This window comes from Pan troglodytes, chromosome 18 (genome assembly GCF_028858775.2).
Source record: "Pan troglodytes isolate AG18354 chromosome 18, NHGRI_mPanTro3-v2.0_pri, whole genome shotgun sequence".
NCBI classification, from domain to species: domain Eukaryota; kingdom Metazoa; phylum Chordata; class Mammalia; order Primates; family Hominidae; genus Pan; species Pan troglodytes.
In genome coordinates this window covers 4,835,093-4,852,438 of record NC_072416.2, presented here as the reverse complement: position 1 = coordinate 4,852,438, position 17,346 = coordinate 4,835,093, and the positions used below count along the sequence as shown (strand labels likewise).

General features: G+C 62.2%; 2 protein-coding genes across 11 annotated transcripts; both read right to left on the bottom strand.

Moving 5' to 3' along the window:
- Positions 1-565: 565 nt before the first annotated feature.
- On the bottom strand, positions 566-3,453 carry DNASE1L2 (deoxyribonuclease 1 like 2). The gene is given in 8 exon segments (XM_054668732.2): positions 566-913; positions 1,257-1,508; positions 1,626-1,808; positions 1,810-1,921; positions 1,996-2,079; positions 2,171-2,259; positions 2,337-2,519; positions 2,737-3,453. Coding segments are annotated over 8 exon segments (1,194 nt in total). The 5' UTR covers positions 2,971-3,453; the 3' UTR covers positions 566-856.
- Positions 3,454-3,554: 101 nt separating this feature from the next.
- Positions 3,555-16,012, bottom strand: E4F1 (E4F transcription factor 1). 10 transcript variants are annotated; one of them, XM_016928632.2, is made up of 14 exons: positions 15,545-16,012; positions 10,779-10,930; positions 9,627-9,732; positions 6,941-7,134; positions 6,729-6,849; positions 6,397-6,549; positions 6,122-6,294; positions 5,655-5,867; positions 5,312-5,420; positions 4,914-5,131; positions 4,521-4,719; positions 4,296-4,438; positions 4,154-4,216; positions 3,555-4,081 (listed from the first exon to the last, which is right to left on the bottom strand). In XM_016928632.2, the coding sequence occupies exons 1-14, from the start codon at positions 15,699-15,701 to the stop codon at positions 3,725-3,727; spliced, it is 2,358 nt and encodes a 785-aa protein (XP_016784121.1). In that variant the 5' UTR covers positions 15,702-16,012; the 3' UTR covers positions 3,555-3,724. The 10 variants fall into 10 exon arrangements, with proteins under 10 accessions (XP_016784121.1, XP_016784117.1, XP_054524686.1 ...); XM_016928628.3 differs by having other exon boundaries at positions 15,386-15,880; XM_054668711.2 differs by having other exon boundaries at positions 5,312-5,417; positions 10,779-11,010; positions 15,545-15,819.
- Positions 16,013-17,346: the final 1,334 nt, after the last annotated feature.

The window sequence follows — 17,346 nt, the reverse complement described above, 5'->3', positions numbered from 1 at the left end:
GCCTGCCTTTTCCCTATCCTAATGTGTCCTTGCCCAGGCACAGGGCAGCAACCTTGAAGGGCTGAGCCGCCGTGAGCTGTGCGGTTTGCACAGGACCTTAGTCCCAAGCCACCTGCCTGGGCAGGGAGGAGTCCAGCCCGCCCACTGCTCTCAGGCTCTCCAAAAGCTCTAGGGCTGCTGACTAGCTGGGGCTGGCCTCCCCTTGCAGTGCTGGGTAAGACCAGGCTCTTGAGACAGACAAGTGCCTGGGGGCCCCTGCAGGGCCCTGGAATGGGGGCTGCTGGGTGGGCCTGGGGAGAGCTGTTCTGAGACCCCCGAGGGTCCAGGAGGCTGGTGTGTTGGCGCCATCCCTGTCCCAGCTGTGCTCACAGTACAGGCTCCTGGGAGCATTTGTAGTTTCCACAGAGGATGAGCAAGGAGCATCCCTGAGCTGCCTTCTGGGGCCAGCAGGTTCTGGGGGCAGCCAGGTCCCACCAGGACACGGGGTGGGCAGCCCAGGCCATGGCTGCCCCTAAGGAGCTGAGGCTGGGTCCTAAGGAAGGACAGAGGCCTGGGAGCCAAGCTGTGGGGCCCGACCGGGAGCGGCTCATTTATTGAGCAGACATCTGCCGGGCAGTGCCCCCTGCACCCCTCATGGGGCTCACAACACCCCATGAGGTCGCTGGATGCAGCCCGTCTCACAGATGGGGAACGGAGGTACAGAGCAGCGCATCACGTGTCCATGGCCCCTGGCCCACGCCCAGCCGACTCTGCCTTGGGGCCTTACTGAAGGGTGGCTGCCACCCTGAAGGGGCCACTGTTGGGCCATTCCTCAGAGCCAGGGTCTGCAGGTGGCATGCCCCAGCCAGGCCTCGAGTCATCGGTGGAACTTGAGGGTCACCTCCACTGGAAAGTGGTCGCTGATGGCAAGAGCCTGTGGGGACAGAGTGAGCCTCAGGGGAAAAGTGCACCCCACCCACAGGGATGGGAGGGGCCGGTGAGGCCTGGGTGCCCACCCCTGCTGCTGCCTGCGGTGGGGCAGGGGCAGGGGCCGGGGCAGAGGGTGTCACCATTGGCCCTTTGAGGGAAAGGCAAGGTAACCTGCCTGCCCAGAGCTCCACATGGGGTGGGCCGGGCTCTCCAGGGTCCTTGGAAACAAGCCCTGGTGCAGGGAGGAAGCTGAGGTGGCCCTGCCTTGGGCGCTGGACCCTCCCTGCTGCCTGCGTGCGCCCCGGCGGTGGGGACCCAAGACCAGCACCGCCCCACGGCCCACTCGCCTGAGTCTGGTCCAGGCCGAATTCCTCCTGGAAGTCGTGCACGGTGGCCGACTGGGGCTTCAGGCTCCGGCGCAGGCGGGCGCCACAGGCCACAATGCGGTCGTAGGCGCAGTCTGAGTTGCCCACCGTGGTGTCGGCGCTGTCAGGGATGAGCCACTTGAAGACCTCACTGCTCCTCAGACGGATGGCGGCCCAGTCCTGCGCCCGCACATAGCTGCAGTCGGCGTTGAAGTCGCCCAGGAACAGCATGTCCTGCGGGCGCCGCGGAGCCGTGTCTGAGCCGCCGCAGGAGCCGTCGAGGTCCCGCCCTCATGAACCAGACCCCCGGGGCGCGCCTGCAGGGACCCCGGGACCGAGCGGTGGGCTTACGTCGGTGCCCCACTTGTCGATCACGTCCAGGTACACGTCGTAGAGCGCGTCGATCTCCGCCACGGCTTGATGCGGCGCCGCGTGCAGCGGGATCAGCACCAGGTTCTGTGCTGCTGCGGGAAGGGGTGGGGGCGTCAGAGCTCGGCGGGAGGGGAGGGGCGGGCCGGCGGAAGGGGAGGGGCGGGGCCCGCTCACCGGTGCCGGGGGCCGAGAACTTGACCACGAAGGGCTCGCGGCTGAAGACGTCCTCGGGGTCTGGGTACAGGTAGGTGTCCACGACCGACACCGCGTCTTTCCTAGGAGATGGGGAGGACCCGCTGAGCCCCCCACCTGCGGCCCCGCGCGCCCCTCCCTGCGGCCCGCCCCTCACCTGTACACGAACAGGTACATCTCCTTGTACTGGTCCCGGCCCAGGGGCTCGCTGCTCACAAAGCTGTACTCGTGCTCGGACACGCTGCGGAGACAGAGGCCCGCTCAGGGTCAGGGCGCCGCGCCGGGGCGAGATCCCGGCGGGGGATCGCGACGAGGGGCCCTGCCCACCACACCTGTTGATCTGCTCCATGAGCGCGGACACAGCGCTGAGGTCTGGGTCTCGCACCTCCTGCACCAGCGCGAGGTCGTAGCCAGCCAGGATCTGGGGAGGAGCGGCGGGTGCGGGGGTCAGCGCGGTCAGCACCCCTAAACGCCGCCCCGCCCCGGCCCGGGCCCCACCTTCGCGATGATGCTGCCGCAAGCCGGGTCCGACACTTTGCTGTCACCGAAGCTCTGAATGTTGAAGGCTCCGATGCGAAGCGCGGCGGTCCCGGCGGCTTCCAGCGCCCAGAGTGCGGCCAGCAGAGCCCGGGGCCCGCCCATGGCGCGGAGCGAGAGGCTGGGAGGGACAGACGCTGCCGCCTACGCAGACCCGCTGTCAGACCCACCGACCCACCCCTTTCCTCCGCGGCCACCCCTTGACGGCCAGTGCGACGCGGAATCCGCCCCTGCATTCTGCAGGCTCCCAGGGCACTGCTGGGCTCTCAGGGACCGCTGCCTTCTCACTGCGCGGGAAGCTGCAGCCGGAATGGAGGGTCCCGCCCATCCAGCCCCAGCTCAGGGCAGCCGAGAGACTCACCTTGGATGTGGGTGCAGAGGCCCGAGGCTCAGAGATCCTAGGGGGATGGGGATCCCGGGTCCAGGCTGCGGGCGTGTCCGACACAGGACTGCACTGACTCCCTCTGGCAGCAGCTCTGGCGCCAAGGCAGGGGCCGGTATTTGAGGTCCTGGGCCAGGGAGGGGCCGGGCTGCACTGGGTCCCGCCCCCTCGACTCAGCGGGATGCCTGATGAACTCCTGGCTTTCATTCCCATGGAGACCCCCAGGGTAAGGGGTGGGAGACCTGCCTGAGCCGGTTCTGGTGCCCCAGACCTGTCCCAAAACCGTCCCAGAAGCCCCTGCCAGCCCCCTAGGAGGGAGATAGACGGTCAGCCACATCCCGGTGTGGCTGTGTTCTTGTCCTCGCCCCTAGAAATTAGGTCGCCTAGACTCTGCCTCCCTGAGCAGAATCCCTTCAGGGAAAGCAAGGCAGCGCAGGAAGGACCAGCCACACTCCCTGCCCAGCATCTCCTGCTGCTGCTCCACCTGCTCACCCTGCGGTGGAGGCCGAGGCTCCCAGATCTCCCTGTCCCCGTCCCTGGTCCTCCCACCCACCCACAGGCCTCAGGCAGCGCAGCTGGGGGCACAGCTCCAGCTGGGCAGGGCAGGAGGCTGTTGGTCAACATGCCAATGACACCCACACAGCACCAAGGCGCCGCCAGGGCTGGCAGAAGCCCCTGGGCAGGGCGGCCAGGCACGTGAGTCTAGGAGTGGCCTGGGAGGCAGGTGCTGCTGCGGGGGCCTGGGCAAAGGTGGTGGCACCAGCCGCAGAGGCTGCCACTGCCGCAACATCACAAGCTGCAGGTTCTCATGTTTTATTGTAAAGCAACAAGAAACTCTTATGTACACTGTCCGTCTTGGGGCGCCTCCATTCTGTGCCATCTTCTCTACCAGGCCAGGCAGGCATGGGTGGGGCGCTCAGAGTCCTCTGCCCTGTCCCTGCCCGGCCAGGACCCCGCAGACCTCATGCTAGACGATGACCGTCTGCACCTCCAGCTGGCCCTCTGGCGAGGCGATGACCAGCTCGCCTGCATGCTCCAGGATCTCGATGTCCTCTGATGACACCATGGTCACAGTGGCCTGTTCAGTGCCACTTGTCCCTGCCCGGGCGGCAAGCACAGTGCCCTCGCTGATGGCCGAGGCCAGCGTCATGGCCACCTGCTCTGTCAGGCTCTCGGGGGTGGCGATGGTGATGGTGTCGGCGGCAGCCGCCTCTGGGCCCAGCGCCGTCTCCTCGTCCATGGTAACGTTCTGCACGATGATCTGGTGGCCGGCGCTAGCCTGGTGCACGATCTGCTGCACCACCTTCATGATGTGGCTGTCCACCTGCAGGGCCACGGCTCAGCGAGAGCGGCTGTGCCAGGGAGCCTCCCCGCCCCTGCCTGCCCCACCCCTCACCTCCGTCTGGGTGCCCTCGATGATCTCCGTGGCCTCACTGGTCTCCGCATCGTCCGCAGTGGCCTGGGCAGATGGGCAGAAGGACAGAGGTCAGCCTTGGCTGCCCCTGGGTCCCAGCACGGCCCCAGGGCCCCACACCCACCTCGATGATATACTCCTGGGTGTCAGCTACCACGGACGAGAACTCCACCAACACTGTGTGCGGGTCTTCCGTGAGGACGGTGGTGGCTGCCGCGGGGCTGTCCTCAGACACCAGCAACTCCTCCACCTCCAGCAGGCAGCCCCCTGTGGGTGGGGACTCGGTCAGGGCTTGGCGAGCCCCGGCCCCCTCCCCTCCCCTCCCCCTCCCACCTCCACCGGCCCAGACCTTTGGTGCGCAGGTGCCGGTTCAGCGTGCCGTGCTCGGCGAAGCCACGGCCGCACTTGTAGCACTTGAACGGCTTCTCGCCTGTGTGGTGTCGCACGTGCCGCACCAGTGAGCCCTTCTCTCGGAAGCCACGGCTGCAGAACTGGCACACGTGCGGCTTCTCCTCCAGGTGTGTCCTGAAGTGCACCTGCTGTGCGTTCTGTGGAGACACCTGTCAGTGCCAGCCTGGCCTTGGCCACAACAGACTACAGCTCTCCCCTCCCGCTTCTGGCCCAAGGGAGGGGCTGGGTCAAGACTGAGCACGGTGGAGGCAGGGAAGGGGGTGCACCTGGGCCACGGCCAGGGAGCAGGATGGGGGGATCAGGCGCCAGGGTCCTGCGGCCAGAGACCCACCTTAGTCTTGTAGCGCTTGCCACACTCGGGACAAGGGTAGGGCCGCTCGTCTGAGTGGACGCGCCGGTGGCCGCGCACGTGGGCAATGGTCTTGTAGAGCTTCCCGCAGTCGCCACAGCGGAAGCGGCGCTCACGCACGTGCACCTCCTGGTGCTTCTTGAGCAGGTAGGCCTTGGGGAAGGCCTTGCCACACTGTGCGCAGGCGAACGGCCTCGGCCCTGCAGCCACACACAGCATCGGGCCAAGCCCATCACCCACGGGCCCGCCAGGCTGCCTGCCACCTGCCCACAGTTCCCCTGGCTCCCTGCTGTCTATGGACCCACCCTGGACACCCAGAGGCACCCCGGCCACCTACAGCCCATCCACTGCCATGGGCCACACACCCACCCATCACCTACCGGTGTGGCCCCTCTTGTGGGCCTCCAGGGTGGCTGCTGTCGGGAAGGTCTCACTGCACTGAGGACATGGGTGGGTCCTGGGCACCGCTGAGGCCTCGCTGGCCACCTGCTGGGGAACCACAGGAAGGTCTCCAGCACCCGGGGCAGGCTGTGCCCTGGCAGTACCAAGAACACAACCATGGGCCCCACCCTGGCAGGCTCCCTTGTGGCCTCAGGGAAGGCAGTAAACAGATCAATGGACAAAGTCACTGCAGAAAGCCACTTCAGGGAGGCGAAGGCCAGCGTGGGGACAGCCCCTGGGATCCAGCCCTGGGAGGAGCCCGCAGGTGGTGCTGGCACCTACTGTCTCCAGCGGCTGCACTTCTTCCAGTACCGGCAGCTGCGGGGCTGCCTCTGCCAGGGGCTGGGGACTGGATCCGGCAGCAGGAGCTGGCTCCAGGGCACCCTCCTCCCCAGCAGCGCGCTCAAGGACGATGCCGGAGTTCTGCATGGCCTGGTGCAGCAGGTTCTCACGGCTGCCCTCGCTGGAGCAGGGGAGCTCCTGGGAGACGGGGGGCTGCAGGGGAGGCAGAGAGAGGAGGCTGGCCAGGCAGCCTGGCATCCAGCACCCACCCCATGGGGCAGACGCATGCCAGGAGCCTTGTGCAAACCCTCAGACCCCCATGGCGCTCCCACTGGCCCTGCTCTCCCTGTGGGAAGCCCAGCCCTCGCCTGCCTGGCCCAGACCCCTGGAGCCAGTGCCCAGAACAAAGACTGGCACCGAGCAGGCAGAAGACAGAGCAGCCCTCTGGGGCCCCCCGTCGCCCCCACCTCTGGGGCCAGGGCTTTCATGCCCAGGGGCAGCTCCTGCATCTGGACGTGGACTTCGTGGATGACGGTGCCCTTGGCATCTGTCACCAGGTGAATCACGGGTGAAGTCTCTATAGGCTCGCCTGTCACCGATGATGGGACTGTCCCCAAGCCAGCAGCTCCAGCTCCAGAACCTTCAAGGTAGAGTGAGGGAGTGAAGATCCCGCACACACCCCAGTGGCGGCTGCGTCCACAGCCAGCCCCCAGGACCAGGCAGCTGCCCGCACCATGCTGACCTGCAGGTGCGTCCTCTTTGCTGACAACCACGTCCTTGCTCACACTGAAGCGGATTTTCTCTGTGCAGGGCGTGAGAGACTTGAGGTGCCGGGTCAGTGCACCCGACTCCCGGAAGCTCTTTCCACACTTGGAGCACTTGTAGGGGCGCTCATCTGCAGAGAGAACCTAGTCAGCCCTGGGCAGCCCCAGCAGGCTGGCGACAAGGTGACAAGGCGAAGGCAGGCAGGGGCCCCCGCCTCATCCCCCAAAGCTGGGGAATGCGAGGCTGGGGCACCCCAGGGCCAACCATCGGGGTGCTACCGGGCTCCAGCCCGAGGTGCGGCCAGCTCACCCGTGTGCCGCCGGTGGTGCCGGATGAGTGAGCCCTTGGTGCGGAAGGAGGCCCCACAGAGCTTGCACTCGTGGTCCTTGCGGCTGCTGTGAGTGACCATGTGGGCCTTGAGGATGCTGCCCTGTGGGGGAGGGCGTGGCAACTCAGGGCCCTCCTGGGGGAACAGGAGGGGGCCTGCCACCCACACACTGGCTCCCCGCACGCCGGCTCACCGTCTTGAAGGTCTTGTGGCACAGCGCACACACATAGCGGCCATCCTTGTTCACCAGTAGCTTCACCTGGGCCTGCTCGCCCTCCCCTGAGAGCCCCAGCCCCTGCTGGTGGGGGCTGCCCGGGGCCTCGGCCATCTCACCGTCTCCCAGCTCCGCCTCAGCAGCCACGATGACCTCTTTGATGTGCCCACCACCTAGGAGAAGCATCTGGGCCTAAGCCCCAGGACCTGCCCCTGTCCAGAGACCCCAGAGACTGCTGGCTCCAGGGGAGGGGACCTGCTGCTCTGAGCCACACCCTGGACCCAACCTGCACTGAGCCCTCAACACACAGGCCCGAGCAACAGCCAAGGTCCCATTCACCTCTCCAGGTCAGAGTGAGAGGTGGAGAGACACCTCCCGACTCTGTCAGGCTGCCCAGAGATGCTCCAGGGCCCCTAAATGTGTCCACAGGGAGACCCACTATGGAGCACAGATGCCCCATCCCCAAAGCCAGGAGGACGTGCGAATCCTGGTGACAAGGTCCCTGGGTGAAGAGACAGCCACCTGTCCTGCTCGCTGCCACTGCTCCTGCCACTGCTCCCACCAACATAGGGAGGATGTGCGTCCGGGGCCACTCTTCCGTCGGAGGAGATGGGCTGGGCCACTGCAGCAGGGCAGGCAGGCCTGACCAGAGCCCCGTCCCAAGGCAGGCTTGGCCTGGGAGAGTGAACGCTCTCCAGACACCCGGGACAGCCTGAGGCGAGGAAGCCGGGCTTTTGCACTTCTGGAGGATGCTGGGAAAAATCTGACAATGTGCAAAGCTAGGTTGTAAAACAGTTCAGGTTTTCTGCTCATAAAGATGACAAGTGGGAAACAGCTGTGAAGCCACTGCTTAGAAACCACCTCAGTCCGGCTGGCGTCTTCTTTTGACAAGCTGTTCTCTTGAAACACAACAAAAGCGCGGTGACTCAGAAACAATTAAGAGCCTCTCCTGCCCGAGCCCTTACACGCTCGATGCCCCAGGAGTGATCTTCCAAAGGACAGAGGCCTCTGATAGGGAGGACCTGGGGGAACATGGCTGCTGCGAGGCCAGAGGAGACGCGAATTTTTTCCGCGAAGCGGCAGGAGGGCCTGGAGGTGGGTTCCAACTGCCCACACAGCTGACCGCACCCCTGCACCCGCAAAGACAGGACCTGGCACGCCCCAGCCCTTGGCCACCAGCAGGCAGGACCCTGTGCCATCTCCACTAGAGGCCAACAGGAGAGCTAGCAGCCCTGGACTAAGCCCACCGGGCCTGCTGACTGGCCAAGGGCACACACAGAGTACCCAGGATGCCCGCAAAGGGGAAAATCCCAGGGGTGCCAGAGTGGCAGGGGTGCCAAGAGGGGCTGCTGAAGCACAGGGAGGGGTGCTGAGCCTAGGGCTGGGGGCTGCTAGAGTTTAGGTGGGTGGAAAGGGGCCTGGCTGGCCAGAGACCCAGCCCAGAGACCCCGCCAGAACCTAAGGAGTTCATGCTCCCAGGTGACGCCACCATCCCAGAAACCAAACGCCAGGTCAAGGCCAGAGCCCGCCCCACCTCCCACATGAACATTCCGAGCTCTGAGTGGCATTGATGAGTGTCTTGGTCGCAGGAATGCCAGGGAAAGGCAGCACGGAGGTGAGACAGGTGCCCTGGCTGCCTCCTGGAGAGCAGCCTGCTCACAGGTGCCCTTCCCAGGCCCCGGGTTGGCCTCCGCCACGGCTCCTCCACCCCCTCTTCCTGCTGCAGCCAGTCCCCAGGGCTGCCCAAGGCCAGGTTCCGCCTGGTGCCCAAACCTACTTCCTGTCCAGCTGCCCACTCCCCGCCTGCCTCAGCCCCGGTCCAGCAGGCTCCCCAGGCAGCAGCCATGTCCCACCCCACCTCCCACAGCATCAGGTCCCTAGACAGCTCCTTCCCTCGCGTCTGCACACCTAGCCACTCGCCCCTGCCGCACCCCCAACCCCAGCAGCCCCTAGCTCCCTCAACCTGCCCAGGCCCTGGCTGCCTCTGAATGCCCCCCTGCACAAGCATCTGTCCCCAGTGAGAGCTTGCCCATCCAGACCTCGCAACAGCCCCTCCCACAGCACATCAGGGAGAGACATCTTCACTTAAAAAGTAGCCATCAAAGAGGCCTGGCACTGCACGCTCATAAAAGCCCCATGAGGACCAGTGTAGCAATCACCACTCCCACACCAGAGGGAGCACTGGGGAGGGCAGGCCACGGCCAGCAGCAAGTCCGAGCCCAGCTAGAGAGGCGGGAGAGTCCCGTCCACCCTGTACCCACCCTCCAGAGCCACTGCTGGGCGAGTGGGCCATTCTGGTGGGTACCTGGTGGATGTTGCTGCCTACGGGCAGGGAGCAGGAACCAGGGGGTGGTAGGGAAGTGGGGAAGATTCTGGGAGGGACACAGCAGAGACCACCCGGGAAAGCTGAGGGGAGAGAGCACAGCCCAACGACTCCCTGGTGCCTGGGTGTGCCCCCGGCCACTGTGGACACCTGAGGAAGGCCCAGTGCCCAACGCTTCCTCCTCCTGCAGGCTGTGCCCGCAGAAAGGCTGCCATGAGGCCACGGCCCCTCCCAGCCAGGCCCTGGTCTCGGGAGAGACGAGCATACAAGCAGCAGAGGCCCCATCCTCTGGCCCCAACCACGAAGGTCTATCAGGCCAGCGATTCATGGAAGTCGGCTTACCAACGAGGTCAGATGCGTGGCTGATGTCTGCTGCCAGGGAGGCCGCCTCCACCACGATGTGGGCCACAGTGATGGGCTCCTCTGGGCCTGGTGCTGCCGGCACCACCTGCCAAAGGGGGAAGAAAACAGGGGAGTCGTCTGTATGCTCCAGAGTTAGTTCTCAGAGAAGAGGCCTGGGCTCTGCCAGTGTAAAGCTGTGGAGGTGTGACTTGTGGTGCTCAGGCCTGGATCCACATCCTTGGGACGGCTGGGGTGGGGGCTCTCCTCTTCCCCAACAGGACCACCGGTCCCAGTCCAATCCCTTCACCCCAGGGCCAGGGTCAGCGCCGTCACTCTCACACCTCTGGCCACGTGGGCTGGACCTGGAGCACAGGGCGCCTGCAGGGAGGGAGCAGCAACTCTGGCAGGAAGCTGGGCCAGTCTGCAGGAACAATGGCACAGTCCCAGCCCGCCACATCCGGCAGAGCGGTGTGAGGAGAGGGCCCTGGGGGTGTGAGCCAGAGGCCTTCCTGGAGGAGGGGGCACCTCTGGGAGGAGCAGGTAAAGAGCACAGGCTCAGAGTGGGGTGACCAGGGTCCAGCATCATCTGGGCCATGGCCCGCTGGTGGCCAGAGGCCACTGACCACTCTCTGAGCCTGCTCTCCTGACCGTGCAATGCGGACGACAAGCGCCCGCTGCGGCGTGTGCGGGGTTCACAGGCCTGTGCATCCAGCCCAAGCTGGGCGTGGGGCTCAGCAAAGGTGGCCATTTGATGATGAGATGGCGGGACCCCCCAGGGCCACACTTCACGTGTGAAGTCCCTAGGGACTGTGTGCACAGGACAGAAGATAAGCCAAAGAGACAGAAGCTGCCATGGTACCCCAGAGCCAAAGGAGACCCTCCAGCTCCAAGAAAGAAGAGATCCCGGCCCCCAACAGCACAGGCTTCGACCAGAGGCTGCCAAGAAGGCTGGGCCACCGCAGGCCCTCCAGGACGCCCCAGAGCACCACAGGCTCACACACCCGGACCCTCCCACACCACAGCCAGGTGCCTGCCCTCTGCCCGCCCACGTGGCCCCCGGAACCGGCTGCACAGGTCCATCCTGAAGCGCGGCCACCTCCCCCACCTGTCAGGTGAACCCAGGAGGGGATGGGGGAGTGGGTGAGGGATCACCTCCTGGCCCAGCAACGCTGTGGTGGCAGGGGTGGCAGGCAGGGCCTCCGGAGGGGCCCGCTGGCAGGCCTTCTGAATCTTGTGCTGAACAAAATCCTCCAAGGCGGTGAACTCTGCCTGGCAGCGGCCGCATCTGTGCACATCGTCCTCATCTGCAACGAGCCTGCTGTCAGCAGGGCCTGGGAAGGCGGAGGCTGGGCAGCCAGGGCCCCGTCTGGCTTTTCCTCCAGCCCTAGAACAGATTCCCCCAGGAGGCCATCAGAAGCAGAGCTACTTCCCCAGGCTGCTGAGAACACACTCAGGCCCAAAACAAGGTCATCCCAAGGTACAGCCCCTATCCTCTGCAGGTCTGCAGGGGCCAGACCCACCCTCAGGAGTTCAGCACCCAGCAGAGGGTGGCCCTGACAGCACGCTTAGGCTGCAGGGACCTGCTAAGGCTGCCATGCTCAAAACCCACCTCAGCGACAGACAGGCGAGAGGCCCAGAGAGGGGCTGGGAGGCAGAGGGACTCCTCCATGCTAATTTGGGGACAGTAAAGGACCAGGATTTAAGACTGTTGGGGCCGGGCATGGTGGCTCACACTTGTCATCTCAGCACTTTAAGGGGCCAAGGTGGAAGGATAGCTTGAGCCCAGGAGTTCAAGACGAGCCTGGTCAACATAGCAAGACCCATCTCTACCAAAAAAAAAAAAAAAAAAAGTTTTTAAAACATTGTTAAACATTTAGGCTGGGTGTGGTGGCTCACACCTGTAATCCCAACACTTTGGGAGGCTGAGACAGGTGTATCACCTGAGGTCAGGAGTTCGAGACCAGCCTGACCAATATGGTGAAACCCCATCTCTACTAAAAATACAAAATTAGGGCGGTGGCTCATGCTTGTAATCCCAGCACTTCGGGAGGCTGAAGCGGGCGGATCATGAGGTCAGGAGATTGATACCATCCTGGCTAACACCGTGAAACCCCGTCTCTACTAAAAATACAAAAAACTTAGCCAGGCATGGTGGCAGGTGCCTATAGTCCCAGCTACTCGGGAGGCTGAGGCAGGAGAATGGCATGAACCCGGGAGGCAGAGCTTGCAGTGAGCCGAGATCACACCACTGCACTCCAGCCTGGGCGAAAGAGCGAGACTCCGTTTCAAAAAAAAAAATATTAGCCAGGCTTGGTGGCGCATGCCTGTAATCCCAGCTATTCGAGAGGCTGAGGCAGGAGAATCACTTCAACCTGGGAGGCGAAGGTTGCAGTAAGCCAAGATCTCCCCATTGCACTCCAGCCGGGACAACAGAGAGAGACTCCATCTCAAAAAACAAAACCAAAAAACAAACATTTAGCCAAGCGTGGAAGTGTGGCGGCATGCACTTGTAGTCCCAGCTATTCAGGAGGATTGATTGAGCCCAGGGGTGGAGGCTGCAGTAAGCCATGATCACACCACTGCACTTCAGCCAGGGCAACAGGGCAAGACCCTGCCTTAAAAGAAACAAAAACAAAACAAACAAACAAAAACTGCGCGAGTTTGAGCGTGCCCTGGAGCATGTGAGTGGCCATCTCCTCATCTGTAAAATGGGCTGGGGCCCAGGAGGCTGATGCCCACTGGCTCTGGCTGAGAGGCAAATGCAGGGAGCTGACCCACAACCACTCTGCTCACTGACTTGGGACTTTACTGGTTCCCAAGGTTGAGCCCGTCACCATTGCTGTGCCGGACCCCGGTCGTGCAGAAGAGACCACCCCCTCACTGTGTGCCAAGCACCTCACTGGGGACGTCACCAAATCTTGCCAGCACCCTGTGGAAATGGAGAGAACTATTCCCATCCTAGGAAAATGACCTGAAGTTCAAGGTCACCAAACGGCTGAGTGTCAGGGACAGTGCCTGTTTACACAAAGGGATAGGAGCTGTTTCTTCTGCTTCCATAAAAGCCTGCCAGCTCTGACCATTCACGTTCAGTCCCTCGGCAGGATCAAACCCAGGCCTGATGCCCGAAGGAGCTGGGCAAATGTTTACTGTTGAATTCGAGGGCGGAGAAAGGGCCAAACCACAGCTATGACTCGCCTGCAGGGGCCACCCAACAGAGAGTCATCCTCTCCTGATGGCTCCCAGTCACAAACCAAGCTCTGAGGTGCCCACCACCCTCTTCTCCTTCCCACCCCACTCCTGTGTCTCACTCGGCTCCAGGGCATTGCCACTGAAGAACCCCCTACCCCAGAAGGGGATACACCCAGCCCATTTCACACCAGACAAGGCCACAAGCAGGCCAAGCAACCTCTAAAGGGACCCCTCGCCATGAGGGCACTGCCCTTCTCCAAGCTGGAACGAGAAGGGGCAAGGAAAAAAGGCAGAGACTATGAATCCTATGGGGACAAAGACAAGACCACCCTCAACCCAATCATTAACAACCTCCCTTCCTGTCTGACCCAATCTGCATCTTTTTTTTTTTTTTTCTTTCAAGGCGGAGTCTCGCTTTGTTGCCCAGGCTGGAGTGCAGTGGGGCGACCTCAGCTCACTGCAAGCTCTGCCTCCTGGGCTCATGCCATTCTCCTGCCTCAGCCTCCTGAGAAGCTGTGACTACAGGCGCCTGCCACCACGGCCAGCTAATTTTTTGTATTTTTAGTAAGACAGGGTTTCACCTGTTAGCCAGGGTGGTCTCGATCTCCTGACCTCGGGATCCGCCTGTCTCAGCCTCCCAAAGTGCTGGGATTACAGGCGCGAGCCATTGCGCCCGGCCTTTTTTTTTTTTTTTTTTTTTTTTTTTCTAAACAGAGACTGGGAGGAGCCGGGCACGGTGGCGCACGCCTGTATTCCCAGCACTTTGGGAGGCTGAGGCGGGCAGATCACCTGAGGTTGGGAGTTCAAGACCGGCCTGGCCAACATGGAGAAATCCAGTCTCTACTAAAAATGCAAAATTAGCCGGGTGTGATGCCGCGTGCCTGTAATCCCAGCTACTCAGGAGGCTGAGTCAGGAGAATAGCTTGAACCCAGGAGGCGGAGGTTGCGGTGAGCCGAGATCGCACCATTGCACTCCAGCCTGGGCAACAAGAGAGAAACGCCGTCTCAAAAAAAAAAAAAGAAAATAGAGACGGGGTCTTACTATGTTGCCCAGGCTGGTCTGGAACTCCTTGGGCTCAAGTGATCCTCTCACCTCAGCCTCCCAAAGTGTTGGGGTTACAGGTATGAGCCACAGTGCCCAGCCATCTGCAGCCTCATAGGACAAGCTCAGAGGGTACAGACCCAAGCTCCATCTCCAAAAGCTCTCAGTGCCCCCAGGAATGAGCCCTTAGTGCATCCCCAACACTGCTCTCAGCACATGACACACAATCTTTTTTCTTTTTTTGAGACAGTCTTGCTCTGTCACCCAGGCTGGAGAGCAGTGGTGCAATCTCGGCTTACTGCGACCTCCGTCTCCTGGGCTCAAGCAATTCTCCTACCTCACCTTCCCAAGTAGCTGGGATTACAGACGCGCACCACCACGCCCAGCTAATTTTTGTATTTTTAGTAGAGAAGGGGTTTCACCATGTTGGCCAGGCTGGTCTCGAACTCCTGACCTCAGGTGATCCACCCACCTTGGCTTCCCAAAGTGCTGGGATTACAGGCGTAAGCCACTGCGCCTGGCCACAATCTTTATTTTAATTCCCATGATGCTTCTATGAGGCAGCAGAGCCCGGAAGTTAAAGGGGCTGTGAAGGCCTTCACAGTGCTGAGATCCAATCCAACCCTTGCTACTTACTACCTGGGTGACCCTGGTCATTTTCTTTTCTTTTGAGACGGAGTCCGGCTCTGTCGCCCAGGCTGGAGTGCAGTGGCGCGGTCTCGGCTCACCGCAAGCTCCACCTCCCGGGTTCACGCCATTCTCCCGCCTCAGCCTCCCGACTACAGGCGCCCGCCACCACGCCCGGCTAATTTTGTTTTTTTTTTTGTATTTTTAGTAGAGACGGGTTTCACCATGTTGGCCAGGATGGTCTCCATCTCCTGACCTCGTGACCCGCCCGTCTCGACCTCCCAAAGTGCTGGGATTACAGGCGTGAGCCACCGCACCCAGCCCACCCGGTCACTTTCAGGTCTCCAACCTTCAATTTTCCTCATCCCCAAAATGAGAATAACAATAACATCCACCTGTCAGGATTGGTTTGAGAATGAAAAAACCTAAAGCAGGATAAGGGCTTGTTACATTACTGGCAGAAGCCGCCGCCCCATTCTGTAGGGGAAATAGAGGTTCACAGAGGTAGGGTCACCTGCCCAGGATCAAAGAGCTAGAAAGCGGCAAGTGTGGGACTGGAAGGGGCCACAGGCTGGCTGCAGTGCACCAGCCCTCTTGCACTAGGCTCTGCTGCCTCCCTACGGACAGGCCCAGAGCCCAGATCCTGGAGAAACCGAGGCCCCACCCTCTTGGAACCACCAACAGGGCCCTAGACGCCCATCAGGTGCAGGGGGAAGGGGCCCAGAGGAGGGGAGGGCCAGGCTCAGGCATCGGAGGCAGACAAGGGCCGGGACGCCGGCGTCTGCGAATGTCTACACCGGGCGCCCGGGGGCTCAGCAACCCGCGAGCACTGGTGGACGCACACCAGAGAGGGGGGATGACAGGCACCCCGCAGGAGAGGCCCGTGAGGGTCGCAGCAAACCTGGGGGTTTCCTGGAGGGCTGTGAGGGTCCCGCGAGATCCGCGAGGTGTCTGGGTCTGGGAGGGTCGGTCGAGCCCGCAGCTCGGGCCATCCGGGCCTCTGCCAGCCCGGGATGAACTGCCCGCACCCCGGCCGCACCCTCCGGGTCGGCCCGGTTACCTTCCTCGCTGAAGGGCGCCGGGAGGCCGAGGAAGCCGCTGGGGGCCAAGGCCGCCGCCACCGCCGCAACTGCACCCTCGCCCGCTTCCCGCCCGGCTTCGGCCTGGGCTTCTGCCGTATGAGCGGCCGTCACCCGCACTGCCATCGCGCCCTCCATGTCGCAACGCGCCGCAGGAAGATGGCGGATTTACGACCATGTCGTCATAACAACGGGCCGCGCCGAGGCCGGCGTGAGGGAACGGCAAGAGGAGGGCGGGGCGGAACCGGAGCGGATTGACGGACAGGCGGGGAGCCGGGCCTGGATAGCGGTGTGGCCTTAAAGGGCAGAGGCGGGGCCGGGCGCGCTGAGAGCGAAGATGGGGCGGGACTGTGAGGAGGGCGTGGTTACGGTGGAGCAGATTGCCAGGCAGGGGGCGGGGCGGCAGAAGGACCTATGTTCGAGGCTGCACTCGGATTTGAGAGCCAGAGAACGCGAGGGGCGAGCGGACTGGCGGGTGCTAGGCAGCCGCGCCCCAGCGCTTCCGTACCTAAGGACAGGTCGCCCCGCCCGCGGCTGCTGCTGGGAAGCCGCCACAGCTCCAACCAGGGGTGTGGTGCCTGCTGCCCACTGACCGCCTAGGGTGTTAGAGCCTCCCAAGATGGTTACCCGGGTCACGGGAAAAGAACACGGGTCGGGGATGGCTCATGGGTAGCTCTGCGAAGCTGTTTTATTCTTTTATATACTTTTAAATTTTTTTTTATTTCTTTTTTGAGACGGAGTCTCGTTCTATCGCCCAGGCTGGAGTGCAGTGGCGCGATCTCGGCTCACTGCAAGCTCTGCCTCCTGGGTTCACGCCATTCTCCTGCCTCAGCCTCCTGAGTAGCTGGGACTACAGGTGTCCGCCACCACGCCAGGCTAATTTTTTGTATTTTTAGTAGAGACGGGGTTTCACCGTGTTAGCCAGGATGGTCTCGATCTCCCGACCTCGTGATCCGCCCGCCTCGGCCTCCCAAAGTGCGGGGATTACAGGCGTGAGCCACCGTGCCCAGCCACTTTTTAAATTTTTTAAAATTTATTTGTATTATATATTTTAAATAGAGACAGGGTCTTGCTGTTTAGACTAGGCTGGTCTCAAACTCCTAGCCTCAAACCATTTTCCCATTTCGGCCTCCCAAAGTGCTAGGATGACAGGCGTGAGCCACGACTCCCAGCCACGTTGAATTTTTGGTTTTGGAGATGGGGGTTGTTTTTGGTTTTTGTTTGTTTGTTTGGGGTGTTTGTTTTTGAGACAGAGTCTCACTCTATCACCTAGGCTGGAGTGCAATGGCGCGATCTCACTGCAGCCTCCGCCTCCTGGGTTCAAATGATTGTCCTGCCTCAGCCTCCCGAGTAGCTGGGACTACAGGAGTGCACCACCATGGCCAGCTAATTTTTGTATTTTTAGTAGAGACAGGGTTTCACCATGTTGGCCTAGATGGTCTCAAGCTCTTGACCTCACGATCTGCCCGCCTCGGCCTCCCAAAGTGCTGGGATTACAAGCATGAGCCACCGCGCCCGGCCTGTTTTTGTTTTTTGAGATGGAATCTTGCTCTGTCACCTAGGCTAGAATGCAACGGCACGATCTTGGTTCACTGCAATCTCCGCCTCCCAGGTTCAAGCGATTCTCCTGCCTCAGCCTCCCGAGTAGCTGGGACTACAGGCCACCACACCCGGCTAATTTTTTTATATTTTTAGGAGAGACGGAGTTTCACCATGTTGGCCATGCTGGTTTTGAACCCCTGACCTCCAGTGATCCGTCCCCCTTGGCCTCCCAAAGTGCTGG